This window comes from Catharus ustulatus, chromosome 2 (assembly GCF_009819885.2).
Source record: "Catharus ustulatus isolate bCatUst1 chromosome 2, bCatUst1.pri.v2, whole genome shotgun sequence".
In the NCBI taxonomy this organism is placed as follows: Eukaryota; Metazoa; Chordata; class Aves; order Passeriformes; family Turdidae; genus Catharus; species Catharus ustulatus.
The window spans coordinates 38,001,871-38,016,305 of NC_046222.1; the positions used below are offsets into that span (position 1 = coordinate 38,001,871).

A 14,435-nucleotide genomic window follows, 5' to 3' on the forward strand; every position below is an offset into this window, starting at 1 on the left:
AAAATCTCCAAAATACAAGGGCTATTTCCATGAGGCTTACTACTAATCACTGCTTGCTACTGCAAGAAATTCCAAAAACAAAGTAGGAAAAGTGACTTAAGATACTAACGTATTCTAAATAGGACTCTGCTTCTGATGCCAACCATTATAAAAAAAAAAAAATCATGCAGTCATGGATTCATGTTGCTGCAAATCATCAGTAACACAGCTAAGTGTCTGGAAAGAGAAGGAACTTAACACCAAGGGGAAAATGTATGATGGAAATAGATGGAAAAAAAGCACGGTAATTTAATGAGTATAAGGCGCACCGGATTATAAGGCGCACTTTCCAGGTGTCAGTAAATTTCTGAACTTTTTCCATATATAAGGTGCACTGGACTATAAGGCGCACTTTTTTTGCAGCAAGCATCTGCATGCAACAAAGTAATGAATTAGTAACAATCGCACTAGCCATACTGTCTTGGGTTACAATACAGGATGTGATCAAAGTATCTATTCTATCACCTTCTGTTGTGACCAGGTGGGGCAGTGATCCTTATCTCCGTGGGAGATACTCTGCTAATGGGCCATCCATTGAAACCAGTAGGGCATTGTTCTTTATCTTTGCTCCCCCCATCCTTTCTGCAAGGAGCTATCTTCTGCTTATGGCCCATTGAGTCCCACTGTGTGACTGATAAAATTACTGCATCCCATTGGGAGTTGCTCTAGCCAGGGGGGAGAGCCCAGCCTTTCCCACCTAGATAAAAACTGAAAGTCTTGGAACTGACTGTGTTCTGCTCAAATTCAATTCTAAGATGAAATACCTACCTAAAATAAGTAAATTGGACACGAGTGCATACATGACTGGAAATGTGACTCACACTGTCTTAAACACCACAGTAACAGATATGTACAGTTGTGGGGGAAAAAAAGTGAAAAAAAGGTCATAAGACATGCTAAAAAGAAAACTTTTTGTGGATATGAAATCAACACAATGGAGCAATGAAGACACTATGAATGGCACACTATGCACACCTAGAACTGTCCAGCAGTCTAGATGGGCCATCTCTCCATTACCTTTCCCAAACTTCCCAAAGATAGGGAGTCACACTAGTGAGTACAAAGTCACTAGAGAACAAAAAACAGCAGAAACATACTTCAAAAATGGAAATCGCACTGCTCATGAGAGAAAACTGGTATTTCCAAGTGCATGAATTTCAGAATGTACAAGTGACACTACCAGAGGGTTGACGTGTGTGATCCTCCTTTATTAAGCACTGGTGAAGCCACACTTTGAGACCTGCGTCCAGTGTCCAGTGCCAGCTCTTCACCACAAGAGAGACATGAACGTACTTCAGGGAGTCCAGACAAAGGCCATGAAGACAATGATGGGACAAGAACACATTTCCCACAAAGAGAGTTTGAGAGAGCTGTGACTGCTCAGCTCTCACTTCTGGAGGGCAGAAGGCTCAAGAGGACCTGATCAATATAAAGCACCCAAAGGCAGGGTGCAAAAAGAGTAAAGCCTCTTTATGCTCCCTGGGTTACAATTCAGAGCTCCTTCTGGCTCTGGGCTAAACACATGGAAGCTTTGCCAGAGTGGAATGGGAGTGGGTTCAGGGCCTTTACACAGCCTCCTTGTGTGTTCCTCCACCCTGGTGTTATGTAAGAAACTGAGCTAAACTGTAAATATTACACAACCTCCAAAAGCGAAGGGACTAGTAAAATATCTCCACAACTCCTTCATGCTGACTCACCCCTTCCTTTCCACTTGAGGTTACTATCCACATTTAGGAGTACAAAGATATGCCTGAAATGGTCTTTTCTTATCTCTTAATCATGCTCTAGGCACAGTGAGATATTTCACCAGTGTGAACAGAACATCACATAGAGCCTGAAGACAGACTTTTTAGCATGGCCTGTTGCAATAGGACACAGAGCAGTGGTTTTAAATTGAAAGAGGGTAGATTTAGACTAGAGATAAGGAAGAAATGCTTTACAATGAGGATGGTCACATATTGGAACAGGTTGCCCAGAGAGTTGGTAGATGCCCTACTCCTGGAGACATTCAACATCCCTGAGTTGGATGGAGCTCTGAGCAACCTCATCTAGTTGAGGTTGTCCCTGCTTATTGCAGGGGGGGTTGGACTAGGTGGCCTTTAGAGTTCCTTTCAACCAAAGTCTTCTATGATTCTAAGCAGGACAACGGTGCCAGGAAGAAGACTGCAGTCTTCCCCCCAGCACTGCTGTAGTCATTGCTGAAGTGATGGCTGCAGTGCCCTTCCAATACCTGAAGCCACATACATCTTTCATGAATTTCTTGCTGTGGATCTAAGCCCCCCACCCCATCACCAATCTAGAAAAATAACCCAGGGATTATGATCATTCAACAAAAGAAGCAGCAGAAGTGTTCCAGCTTGCTTGGTAACTACAACTAGGTCAGATGGGAGTAGAGTTAAGCTTTTGCCTACAAATTCTACCAGCATTGTTCCACAGCTGGCATAATATTAAACAACAAAAAAAGTTTTCTAAGCAGGACATCAGCCCACAGCATATTCTCTGATCTAGAAGGACATGCGGAAATGTGTCCCCTGCCTAGGCTGGGTAAAAAGACTGTCATAGATCTAGACACTTAGAATCCTCATTATGCTGTAAAAGTAATTTACCTAATGACAGCCTTTCTCCAGTAGAGTTAATGTTGTAGCAAAATACGCTTGTGGCAACTCAGTGATAACTTCGTATCTTGTAATAGTTAGAAAATATATGTGGTCTTGCAGGATATGCTGTTATGCTGAAGGATACCACCACACTTAAAAGTGTAAAACATTGAGCCTGGTCTAGTATTACTTACCTAAAATACAATGCATTGTGCATTAAAATTGCTAATTTTAATGTTAGATATTTAATACATGGTTGTAAAACGTATACAAACTGTAATTTATCAACTACAATTGTATATTGAAAATATACTGCACATTATCTGTACACAAATGACTTATTTATGTTCACCAAGAAAACCTCAAACTCACAACAAGAGATCTATTTTTCATAGTGCCTAGTGCTAGAAGTTCATGTGCAAAAATAATTTTTCATCACATGCATTGTCATGCTCTGCCATTTTAAATACTGGATGAAATTCTCAATTCATGCAAGGAACCTGACATCTAATTCCACCTTATCTTATGACCTCCCCCAGTAGGTCTGTGTCAGCAGTCTCTTCTCTGACAAAAGTTCTCATCTGACCCAAGCCAAATATTTTTATGAATATTTTTATGACATTATTTCTAAAAATTAAAACCACAAAATCCATTGTTTTAGAAGTGTCCTAATATAAGAAGACTAAATCTTTATAGAAGAGTTCCAGTTTCCAAACTGTGCATTTACTAAAAATGATCAAATTATTGCCATCAATTGGTTTTGACTGAGATGAACAGTGAGAAATGAGGAACATGATGTTTTAAGATTAACATTTAAATAAGATGTGCCCACTGGTACAGACCAGCTCTATAGCTATACTAGGGCAAAGTGAGTGGAAAGAGCTACTCAAGACTTCAAATAAGATCTTGAAATTTATGTGCCAATCACTAATGTAATAAAATGTAAATAAATACTGACTAAACTATTCTGCATAAATTCATTTATGCATGTAATTTTTCAGCATTCCATATCAAGTTCTTTTTGCACTATACAGAGGACAGTCTTAAAAGGTGATTACTACCATGAACAACAGATAAATAACACATTTCTCTGGTTTGTACTGGTAAAGTGAATAGCAATGAAAACTTTGCAGAAGTGCCATTAATGCTCCACCAAGCTACAGAGAGGCAGTTTCCCCAAAGTGAGATTCATTTCCTGGCACAAAATTGATTTTGGGTGGAATTTAGTGTGGGTTTCCCTGTGACTTCTACAGAGTCAGCATACAGATAATTAAAATAACAAACCAAAATAAAACACCCGAAAAAACCCAAAGAACTGGACCTCGTTGTGCCCTCTGAATATCAGGTAGCATAAAAACATCTCAGTTGCTCCACAGCACTAGCTATTACTCAGTCCAAAGAAAGCAATCAAACACGAATATTTATCTCCACAGTCTTCTTAAAGAAGAATATCCAATTTGGGCAATCAAAAAGTATTTACTCCTATTGGAAGGAAAAGGTTTCCACTAATACTCAGCTTCAGACTCTGCTTTTGTAACAATTTAGCCAGTAAAGTACAGTGATTTTTTAGCAGAATCTACCAGGTCTCTGCACTTCTTACTCCCAAAGAATTTCAGGTCTATTTATACACAATTGCATATTATTCCTGTCTGTCTCTTCAGGTTTCAGTTCCAGATCTAGACCAGCTCAGTAAGTAGTAATCCTAACATTGTATGACCTCAGTGGTACATCACCTTTAGTCATTGGTATATCTCTTAATATAAAAATAAAGCAGAAGATGATTTTAGAAACCTATTTTTTTAACTTGATGTTTTTCTAAATTTGAAAAAGGTAGTCACAGAAATGTGTTTTCATTGAAAATGAAAGGTGGCAGAAGTCCATTACAATTTGTGCCTCTTCTGTATTAAGGCCTAGAAATCTGGCTAAAACTTCTTTTATAAAATCATTTCAAAATCACATGGATTTTACTGATTTCTTTATTATTGGTTTTCACTTATGGAAGACTTTGAAAAAAGTTCCCATTTTCTTTTTCTCAACAGTGGAGAAAATTAAATATGTATTGAATACTGTCACACATAATAATCATGCCATTTCATATTCACTGGTACCCTCATAAATGAAACATGAGCTCTGCTGGAGAGAATTGTCACCTTGAGAGAAACAAAGGCCATTTGTTTGCCAAATATAAATAAAAGAGAAAGTACAGAAAAGAGCACTCTTTCTTACCATTGTAAGAGTGAATGGATGGCTTTCCAGGGCAGATACTCTTGGACAGTGGAGAATAACATACTGGAATAAAAAGGCAGAAAGAATACATTCAAAACATTCAGTAATTGGCTAGTACTTAAAAAAAGTGATAGTCATCCCTACAGATAATGTCACATGAAAGTTTTTTAGGGGCACGTCAACTCACCTGACCAGGCCTTGCTTCAAAGTCATCTTTCACCATCCTGACCTCGAGGACGTTGGAGGGGTGGCTTATCACTGAGGTGATGGTGACTGGTTTATTGCTGCGGATGTAGCGGTACAGCCGCTCCACGCAGTACAGGCACAGCGGCCCGGAAATCCACAACCACGTCTAAGGGACAACAAAAACATGTCACCAAGAAGACTTTCAACTCTCAGGTTTCTATTTGCACAGTTACAGGGCTGCTTTCAGGATCTCACTTCACATCTAACATCCACACCTCTCCCCACATGCATAAAGCAAATAATCTTCCAAAGCCTTCATCAGTCTAACCAGCAGCATCACCCACAAGCACAAGAAATTTCAATCATAAAACTCATCAGGAAAAAAAATCCTAACTACCTCATTTGCTACCATGGTATTCTGGTTTTATGGAGTTAGATTGCAGCTGGTTTCAGCCATGAAAGAAACAGTACCTACACAGACCAGAGTGTTATACAATCAGTTAACATTTATGGAAAAATGCTGTCTGACTTGCAGTATTATTTAACTATTACCTTCTTATAGTCATCTCAGGTTCAAGTATGAGAAAGCTGTATTCTTGTGCTATATAAATTATGCTGATATTAAACTGGTGTAAAATCATAGACAGAGAGAAATGAGCACTTCTGAACCACAATCCATTTGCTTCCATGGAAGATGTGTATGCTAGACAGAAAATGCCCTGGAAATGCCCATTTCTCTGCAGTGATTATATGGGGAGTCCTGGGTGACCACTCCATATGGAGACATTTGCAGCTGCTCATCTAAACCCCATCCTAAGAGTCAATTACCAATAGCTTATGGCAGACTAATCTACTAATTCCACATCAGCTCAGTCATTCAAGCTGTGGCACTGAAGCGCCCTCCACCTTCATCTATCTTCCATCCCTTCCCAATTTCTGACATTACACATCAAAATCTCTTGCAACTAGCAGAGTATTTACTTTCAACAAAATAGCCTTAGAAGTTTGAGTAGCTCACAGCCTTTTTTTTCTTTTAAATTTGGTATCACAATATTTCCAAATCCAAAAAAGTCCTAAGTAGTGTTTCAAAAACGTCAGGAGAACACTGAGTGGCCATTTCTTTCCATGACTCCTTTCCCATTAATGACTCTAAAGCAGGCATCTTAAGCCCCTAAGAAGACTCCTTGCTGTCCTGTGGGTCATAAGCAGCCAGATATACACTGATGCTTATAACTCAGGAGTATCACCATACCAAAATACCAGAGCTTTGTTGGAAGAATTTAATGTAGAATTGACTGTTTCTCATTAGGATTACATGCTCCATAGAAAAATGTAGCTAGAAAAGGGGACACATGTTCAACAGAAAACAATGATGATAATAATAAAGAGAAACTCCTGTGGGGTCTGTTATGGGATCATCTTGAATGGTAGGCCTTGGACTCATGAACTCCATGTTTGCAAGCTTCCTGAGGCTACTTGCCAATACAGCCCAGCTCATCTTTTCTCAAAAGAAAAGAGAAAAATTTGGATAAAGAAAATGCTGCTGCCACAAAACATAAAGAAACAAAAGGAAAATAGAAAACAGAAAAAGAAAAGGCTTTTCTGTCCTCACTGTCATCATATTCATTTACTCATGCCACATATAAAACAAGCCTGTCTGCAAACAACAGACTACAAAAGCCAAACCACAGCCAACTGCAACCCAGAAATGAGTATTAGGACTTGCATCCGTATGGTAAAAAAGAACAAATGGAGCTTGATTATTTCAATTAACTACTGCCACACAATGTTTACAAAAGGACCTTACGAAATGTTATATAAATGTTTGCTCTGAAATGTTATGCTGTAAAATCACATTTTTTGCAGGATCAATACATCTCTATGGTGCTGTTCAAAAAAGAACATTACAGCCAATATCTTGACATTTTTTCACCCTCCCTGTTCTATGCATCACATTGTAATGCACTTCAGAGTTAAATACAGATTGTTTTTTCCCCACCAAACCTTTGAATGCTTCAAAAGGTTTTAATAATATTTTCCATTATTAAAACATCTGGTCTGGAAAAGCAATAATTAGTGGTTATGGCTGACTGAAAGGCTTGGCATGGTTTTTAATACCTGAAATGTCGGATCATACAGACCTCTGGGAAGTGCGACTGGAACTTGGGTTCCGCGGAACAAACTCTCATAAAGCTATTTTGTACAAAGGGTTCTGGTACTGCTAGGTCCTCTGGGAAAGGCTCAGCAGTATAGTCAGGAAACAGCTCCTCAAAAGCCTTTGGCACAGTCACATTCTGTCGGAGAGTTTTGTTAGGATTAAAGCAACCAGGAGGGTGTTCCTCTAAGTTGGTCTGGTACTTGAGCACTCCCCTGCAGGAAAATAAAAATAGCAAAGACACTGAAGTAACAGCAAATAACAAACAACTTATCTTCATTCAGAGAGGACTTCAGAAAGCCGTCACAAGCCTCATCTTCTGTTAGAAATTTTATTCCATTTGCCTTAAGACTTGAGATTGAAACTTTGCAACAATAGAGCCTTCTGTCACTAGAGGCAAGGTTTAGCTTTTCCAGCTCACTTGGCACTCCCCCACTGAACAGCCTCAAGCTTAATACTGCTTGAAAGGGAGAAAATATTGTGGGAGCCTTGAAAAAAAATTTAAAAATCACATTTCCAATTCAATCACACACAGGCTGTTTTCACCCATCCTCCCTACAGTCAGCAGGCTCTGTTTTTAAGGCAGTCTTGTAGCAGAAGTGGCCTAAGTTCCAAATCATAAACTGCAGGAATGTTCCTACTACTTGGTATTTATCAGGTTTGCACACAAATAGAAGGAAAAAAAGTCCTGCATGGTAGCCAAGGAACCTTCCTTGCAAATTATTTTATGAGGTCCATCATTATTTTATTTTTCCTCAAGCTAAGTTAAATTTACAGTAAAATGAAGTGAGAACTTTGAAGCTGCAGTTAGAAACTCTGAAGAAAGAATTGGAAACCTAAGACACTCTGGGATATCTCAGCATACGAATGAATCACTAAAAACAGAGAAGTACAGATAATAGTAGCAATAAAATTCCTCAGAAGTACTACTTGTTTCCAAATCTAGATTTGATGACAGTAAAACCACAAGGAAGAATATTAAAAAAACAAAAAAAGTTGAATGCCACCTGTAGAAGATGGTGTTAGGTGGGAAATGAGGCATACTGAGACAATGTCCTCTGAGTGCTAAGGCTTGTTATGAAGGCTTAGCTCAAGTATGCAATCAACCATAAGGACAGGTGCTCCCCCCTCCTCTCCTCAACATACACACAGCAGCAGCAGCAGCAACAGAGGTCAATTCAGAAAAAAGAGAACTAGGACATCTGCAATATTCCCAACCTAAATGGGCTCTGACAGGCTACTGGCAGTCATCCCTACCAAAATGCAGTCCTGACAGCTAGTAACAAGCTTCCTACATGGTCCAGTGAATCATGTCAGCTTGGAAGTTAAGCCTGCTCACGCTTAAATTCCACATCTGACCCTGGGAGAATCATTTGGGAAGTGTCCCTGCACCTACACCCAATGCTTCTGCCTGCATTTATTGTTCAGTCATGCCTATCACTGGCATCTGGCATCACTGCTGGTCACCACACATTGGCAAAGTGACAGATACCCCTAGCAGTATATTAGTTCCCTGCTCCACAAATATTATGGTGCCTCATGGATTTAGCTGGAAGTCAAAGCCCATGCAGTATTTTCTCGAATGTTGTGTGCGTGCCTGCCAGCAACTCCCACAGTTTCTCTCTCCTCAGCACATCTTGAAAGAGGATTGCCTTGAGAGTAGCTGCAAACATGAGCAGCCCCTCCAGTGATCTCTAGTTTATTTAACCTATTACAAACATGCTAGCTGAGAGGCAAACAGGGATTGCAAAGCTGCCTGTTAACAGCAGCTCAATAACTCCCATTTCTGAAGCTGTCAAGGAAAAGTAAGTCTTATACACCCAAGACCAGTGCCCAGAAAGGTTGAGTTCTGCACTGAACAAACTAACCACTAACATGTGACAGATGAATCACATCACTTCATATATTGCTGAGAAGTGGTTGGCTGCCTGAAGGATACTGTAAGAACATACCTACAACAGTTTGAAACAAAACAAGAATTCAGCAATACCGTGGAAATACTTTACTCCTAAGACAGGTAAAACCTCAGTCAACCTGCCTGCACAGCTCAGCCACAGGAAATGCCTTGCTCTGCACAGTAACTGGCTATGTGTCTGCAAATCTCTAAGGCATCCCACACAGGAGTAATTTGGGTCGATATCTAAACTTCCTTTATTCTCAAAAGAGATCACAGAATTGTTTAGGTTGGAACAGACCTCTAAGATCATAAAGGCCAACCATCAACCCAGGACTACCATGTTCCCCACTAAACCATGTCCCTAAGTACCACATCTACACATCTCTTAAACACCCCCAGGAATGGTGACTTTATTGCTTCCCTAGGCAGCCTGTTCCAGTGCCTGACAACCCTTCTGCAAAAGAAATTTTGCCTAATGTCAAATCTAAATCACCCCTCATGCAACTTGTGGCCACATCCTATTGAACTTATCAATATCACAAATGGGGCCAGGAATCAGTCCAGTTCACCTGAATGCAGACCTCTGAAACAGCAAATGACATGAAGCATCCCTCAGGCTCCATTGGCTGCATTTATCAGAACTCATTAGACCATAATGGGAAAGACACTGAGAAAACATGTAGAGACCTACATTTAGGCATCTTAATGTTGAACTGACTCCCACTCTCCATGACTCATTCTTCTCCCACTTCTGACACTCAGTTCTTTCAGATTTACACTGAACACCTTTGTAATTCAATACTAAGGAGGCTGTGTACCAGAATATGCCTGTTCAATGTGTGCTGTATTACTGCAGCCTTGGTTTGCAAACTCAGTAAATGGAACATGGTTAGGAAAACAATGGGCAAAGGATAATACTGTGAAGGAGATTAATTAAATTGGACATGAAAAATATCCCTAAGGCAATCACTGGAACAGACTGCCTAGGGAGGTCAGAGGATCTCAGTCACCAGATGTTTTAAAGAATTTGACAAACACCTGTCAAGAATAATTTTTATAAAGTTCATCCAGGTTAGATCCATCTTCCCCAGCTATAAACAAGCACCATGTCATCAAAAAAAAATAAACCCAAAAAAACAAAGAAACCCAAACAAACCCCCAAAACAAAGAATAATAAAACAAAAAAAAAAAACAAACTCCAACAAACTCACTGAGAACTGGAATTGTGTGCAGAAGTTTCAATTGTTTTGAATTCATTGTTTCTCAAACAGCATATTTTATTCAGCAACATATTCCTTGATCTTGCTAGGCCTCCTTCCATGTTTACTTTAAGCAGCAGGACTCAGTATCACACATTCAAGCATACAAGTGTTTCAGTGGAGATTTGATGACATGGAGAAATAAACTTCATTCAAATACACCTTCCCTTCTCTACATTCTGCATCTACATCCACAGAGGAAATTTCAGAGATGTCAATGGAACAGATTTTCACAGAATCATTGAATAGTTTGGGTTGGAAGGAACGTTTAAAGGTCATCTAGTCCAACCCCCAAACCACACAGACATATATCATAACTTCTGGAAGATGCTTTACCTTGCAACAGAGCTCAGTTTGTGCCTGATACAGATCTGACCATCAGCTTCATGGCACATAAACATTGGTCTGATGTTTGTGAAAAGAAGAAAAACTAGCACATTTTGTAAGCAAAGAGGAAGAGGTAATTAGGGAGATGCCACTCCTTCCCTCTCTTTTGGAGTCAAAAAAGAAGGCAGAAAGGAAAATGCAAGGGTTGAGCAACTTAGCTTCATATTCTTGTCTCAGCAAACAGGAAAGAGGGGGCAGAAAAAGAAACTATGTTTTCTTGATTTCTCACTAGACACTCAGCAATGGAAATGGAAAAGAATCTTGAAAGTGAAGAACTTTGTACTAGTTGGCTAGATCTCCAAGCTACAACTTGATCTTTATTTAAACACACACCACAGGACAACGTCTTGTCCCAGAGTTGGCCCACTGTGCTCAAGCAAGCTCAGGAAAGGCAGCAATCAGGGAAACTGCTCTTTCTAATTGTGCTTCAGGAAAAGTAAAAAATATTTTCCATTTACTCACCCAGAAACATGCAGCATCAGCAGCATATAGAAGACAAAGAAAAGGTTGTGTGTATACCAGAAGATGTCATAGTTTGAAACCCTGAAAAGAATAAACCATGGTTCAATGCTGTTTCAACTCAGATGGAATCACTGCTAATTAAAAGCAGACCTGTGCACACAGGACATCATTATACACTGCACAGTCATGCAGAATAGTCAAAAGCCCAGAATGTTTTCCCACAGGCACACTGTACTTGCACACAATTAAGTGTTGAGAAGAACAAGTGACTGGCAGAGAAGTAACAAGCAGAGGAGAGGTAGGGTGTAGAAGTACAGAGCCCGATGGAGAACTTTTCTGAAACTGGGAGACTTGACTGCTTCCACAGCTTCTAGTTAGTCTCCACGAGATCCTTATAGCTGGAATAGTTCTTCCACCTCCAGTCTCAAAACTCAACCTCCTTACAGTGAGTGCCACCTTGCATTCTCCCTGCCCCAACAGAATTTAACATGTCACTAAGGCTGCAGCATACAAACAGGTAGCATGGACAGCAGCAGAAGGGCCAGTGGGAAGGTTAAAAAACTTGTGAGGATATGGAGTGGAAGGAGATACAGGAAGAATAGGACCTATAGCAAGGAGACAACAAGAGCACAGGTAAGAGAATTTTCAGGGTAGGAAGTCACATACATTACTGCTTCAGGACTGATGGTCTTGGGAGGAACAAGAACATCATTATCACTGTGAGATTAGGAGAGATAAAGAGAAAAGAGCACTTCCTTTAACCAGAAATTTGTTCAACAACATTAAAAAAACCCAGACCAAAGAAAATACCCATCTGGAACTGTTTTCTGTTAAGCTTGTTTGGGTTTTTTTTAATAAAATAGTTACCAACAAACAACAACAAAATGACTAAGAAAACACACTACTTCACAGCACACAAACACACCTCTCACACTACTCAGCATGGTAGGAGAGTCCCCTCTAAAACCAAAAAAACCTACCCCTATTCATAAACTAGAACAGTGATTAAACAAAAAATATCTTTAGCTCTGAGAACATAGTTTAAGAAGTTATTCCTCTGGGACAGGTAACGGTTTTTTTTCCCAGAATTTTTCCCCTCCTACAGTCTTCTACACAACCAGCTAACTGCTCTTCCTTAAATACAACTGAAACATATATTGCATCTGTTTCTGTCAATACAGGATTTATTTGTTCTCTTTCTCAAGAGAGGAAAAATAACTTTGATAATCCAAGGGCTACCAAACTAAAATCCAAGCCAGCAAAGTAACAAGGAAGGAAGAAAAGGAGGAAAAAAGGAAGCAAAACAAGGAATACAGCAAAGGCAAGAGGCTCTGAAATGCTCCCTCCACCCTACCATTCTTCCTCCAGTCAGCACTATGTTAACACCTTTTCCTCCTTGAAGCTGCTCAAGCCTTTTCTAACTCCCCACACCCTGGGAGGCATTTCCATGCAGTCACTCATCAGTATCTATGAGGAGTTGTGGGAGTAATCATCAGTAACAGAAAAATAAGAACAATGGTATGCAGAGTGGAAGCACAATTTGGAAGGCACAAAGAGAGTAAAATTTACCCAGTCTCAAAACCGGTCATAAAATCCTAGAATGGGACGTTAAAGATGGTCTAGGTTAAGCCCCCATATCATGAGAAGGGACAAGGACAGGTCTTGGAGCTCTGGTTTAATTTGGTTTCATGCCATAATATCAAAAGCTGCACACTGAATGCTTTATTGGCTCTTGAGCACCTTTTCAGAAAGCACCAATTTTTCAAAATTTCAGAGATGAAAAGTCAGTCCCTGGACTCCTTCTGACATGTTGCTTTCAACAGCTAATTATTGCTACTGATTAAAATTACTGTACACTTCTTTCCTGAGTACGTCTAAATGTCAGCTTCCAGCTCGTTGAGCATTTTATTCTTCTTTCAGCACTCCTACAGATACCTCTACCATAAAATCCTGGTTCCTCACATGTATCAAGTTGCTGTAAATGTGAGCAGGCCCTCTGAACTTCACCTCCTTAAATTATATTATACAGGTATGTAAATCCTTGAACCTCTTATAATTACATATTTCTTACTTGTATCCTTAGACTATGTATCCTACAGATACATAAGGTATTCTAATACAGTCAATAATCTTCCTATTGATACACACAGATTTTTACAGCTCTTCAGAACATTTATTTTTTTTACCTTCTTAGGGCTTAAAATAGACCTTATTCACAGAATGGACACATTTCTTAGGAATGCAGTGTCTTGAAAATTTGAGGTAAGTTGAATATTTAATTTTGGTTAACCTACTTTAGCGTTTTGAAGATGAAGATCTGCAAGAGTTAATTCACAGAGAAATGTAAGGGGAATTTATCATGCTTTAAAGGGACACACTAAGCAGTACAGTTATAGAAAAAATATTTTTAATCCTGTTACAGTTTTGAACAGGAAGATATATGTGGTAGTTAGGAAGATGAAATTGAAGACTAGAATATTTGGTTACAAAAACAGATGGCACTGCAGCACCTTATTTTCTAATGTTCTTTAAAATACATAACTTCCAACTGTTAAATATCATTAATTTTAAAGTTGGCAAAAATGTCAACATTTATTGACAGGATTTATTGTGTTTTCTGATAACTTCATAACTCTACTGAAAACAACTACTGAACAAAAGATGTTGATCTGATTCTCAGGTATGACATTGCAAAAATTTAGAAAATTTCTCAACTAAGAATCACTTTCTCCTTTTAAAACATTAGCATCTAATTCAGTCCTTCTAATACTTATTTTCACAGTTTACTGAAATGGCAGGAAAATAGAACAATGCATATAACAATTTCAGCAAGAACATACAAAAGAAGAAATGACTAAGCAGGTCAGTGCAAATGCAGATTAGGGTTGAAATCCAAGGCTATAACAGCCTCTGAAATACTTTTTAAAAAGTTCAGTTTCTGATAGGCAATGAACATTTACAATTGACTTTCCTAAAACTGTACTGTATGCTCAGCCATCACGGGGCACATGAGAATCCACAGGGAAAGAGACTGAAAAGGGACTGAGAGATGCATGCAGCAACTTGTTTCCTTAGGAGGAAACACTATAATAAAGAAAAGCTTGAGCTCTATGCCTGAGGGAGAAGCCAGGATAAAATTTCCAAGTAAGAATTATTGCTAGGGTAACAGGAGATGCAGATTAACTCTTTTGGGGCTTCAATTCTGCTAGATGGCAGAAAGCTGGGAA

The 14,435-nt window shown here is 39.3% G+C and overlaps 1 protein-coding gene across 1 annotated transcript in view; it reads right to left on the reverse strand.

Moving 5' to 3' along the window:
• The window catches only part of NOX4 (NADPH oxidase 4), a 102,540-nt gene that overhangs the window by 70,135 nt on the left and 17,970 nt on the right, over positions 1-14,435 (reverse strand). The window contains exons 8-11 of the mRNA XM_033053476.1: positions 11,209-11,289; positions 7,190-7,418; positions 5,050-5,214; positions 4,863-4,925 (exon numbers count right to left, since the gene is read on the reverse strand). Of these exons, the coding sequence (XP_032909367.1) occupies positions 4,863-4,925; positions 5,050-5,214; positions 7,190-7,418; positions 11,209-11,289 (538 nt within the window). The remainder of the gene's footprint in view (positions 1-4,862; positions 4,926-5,049; positions 5,215-7,189; positions 7,419-11,208; positions 11,290-14,435) is intronic.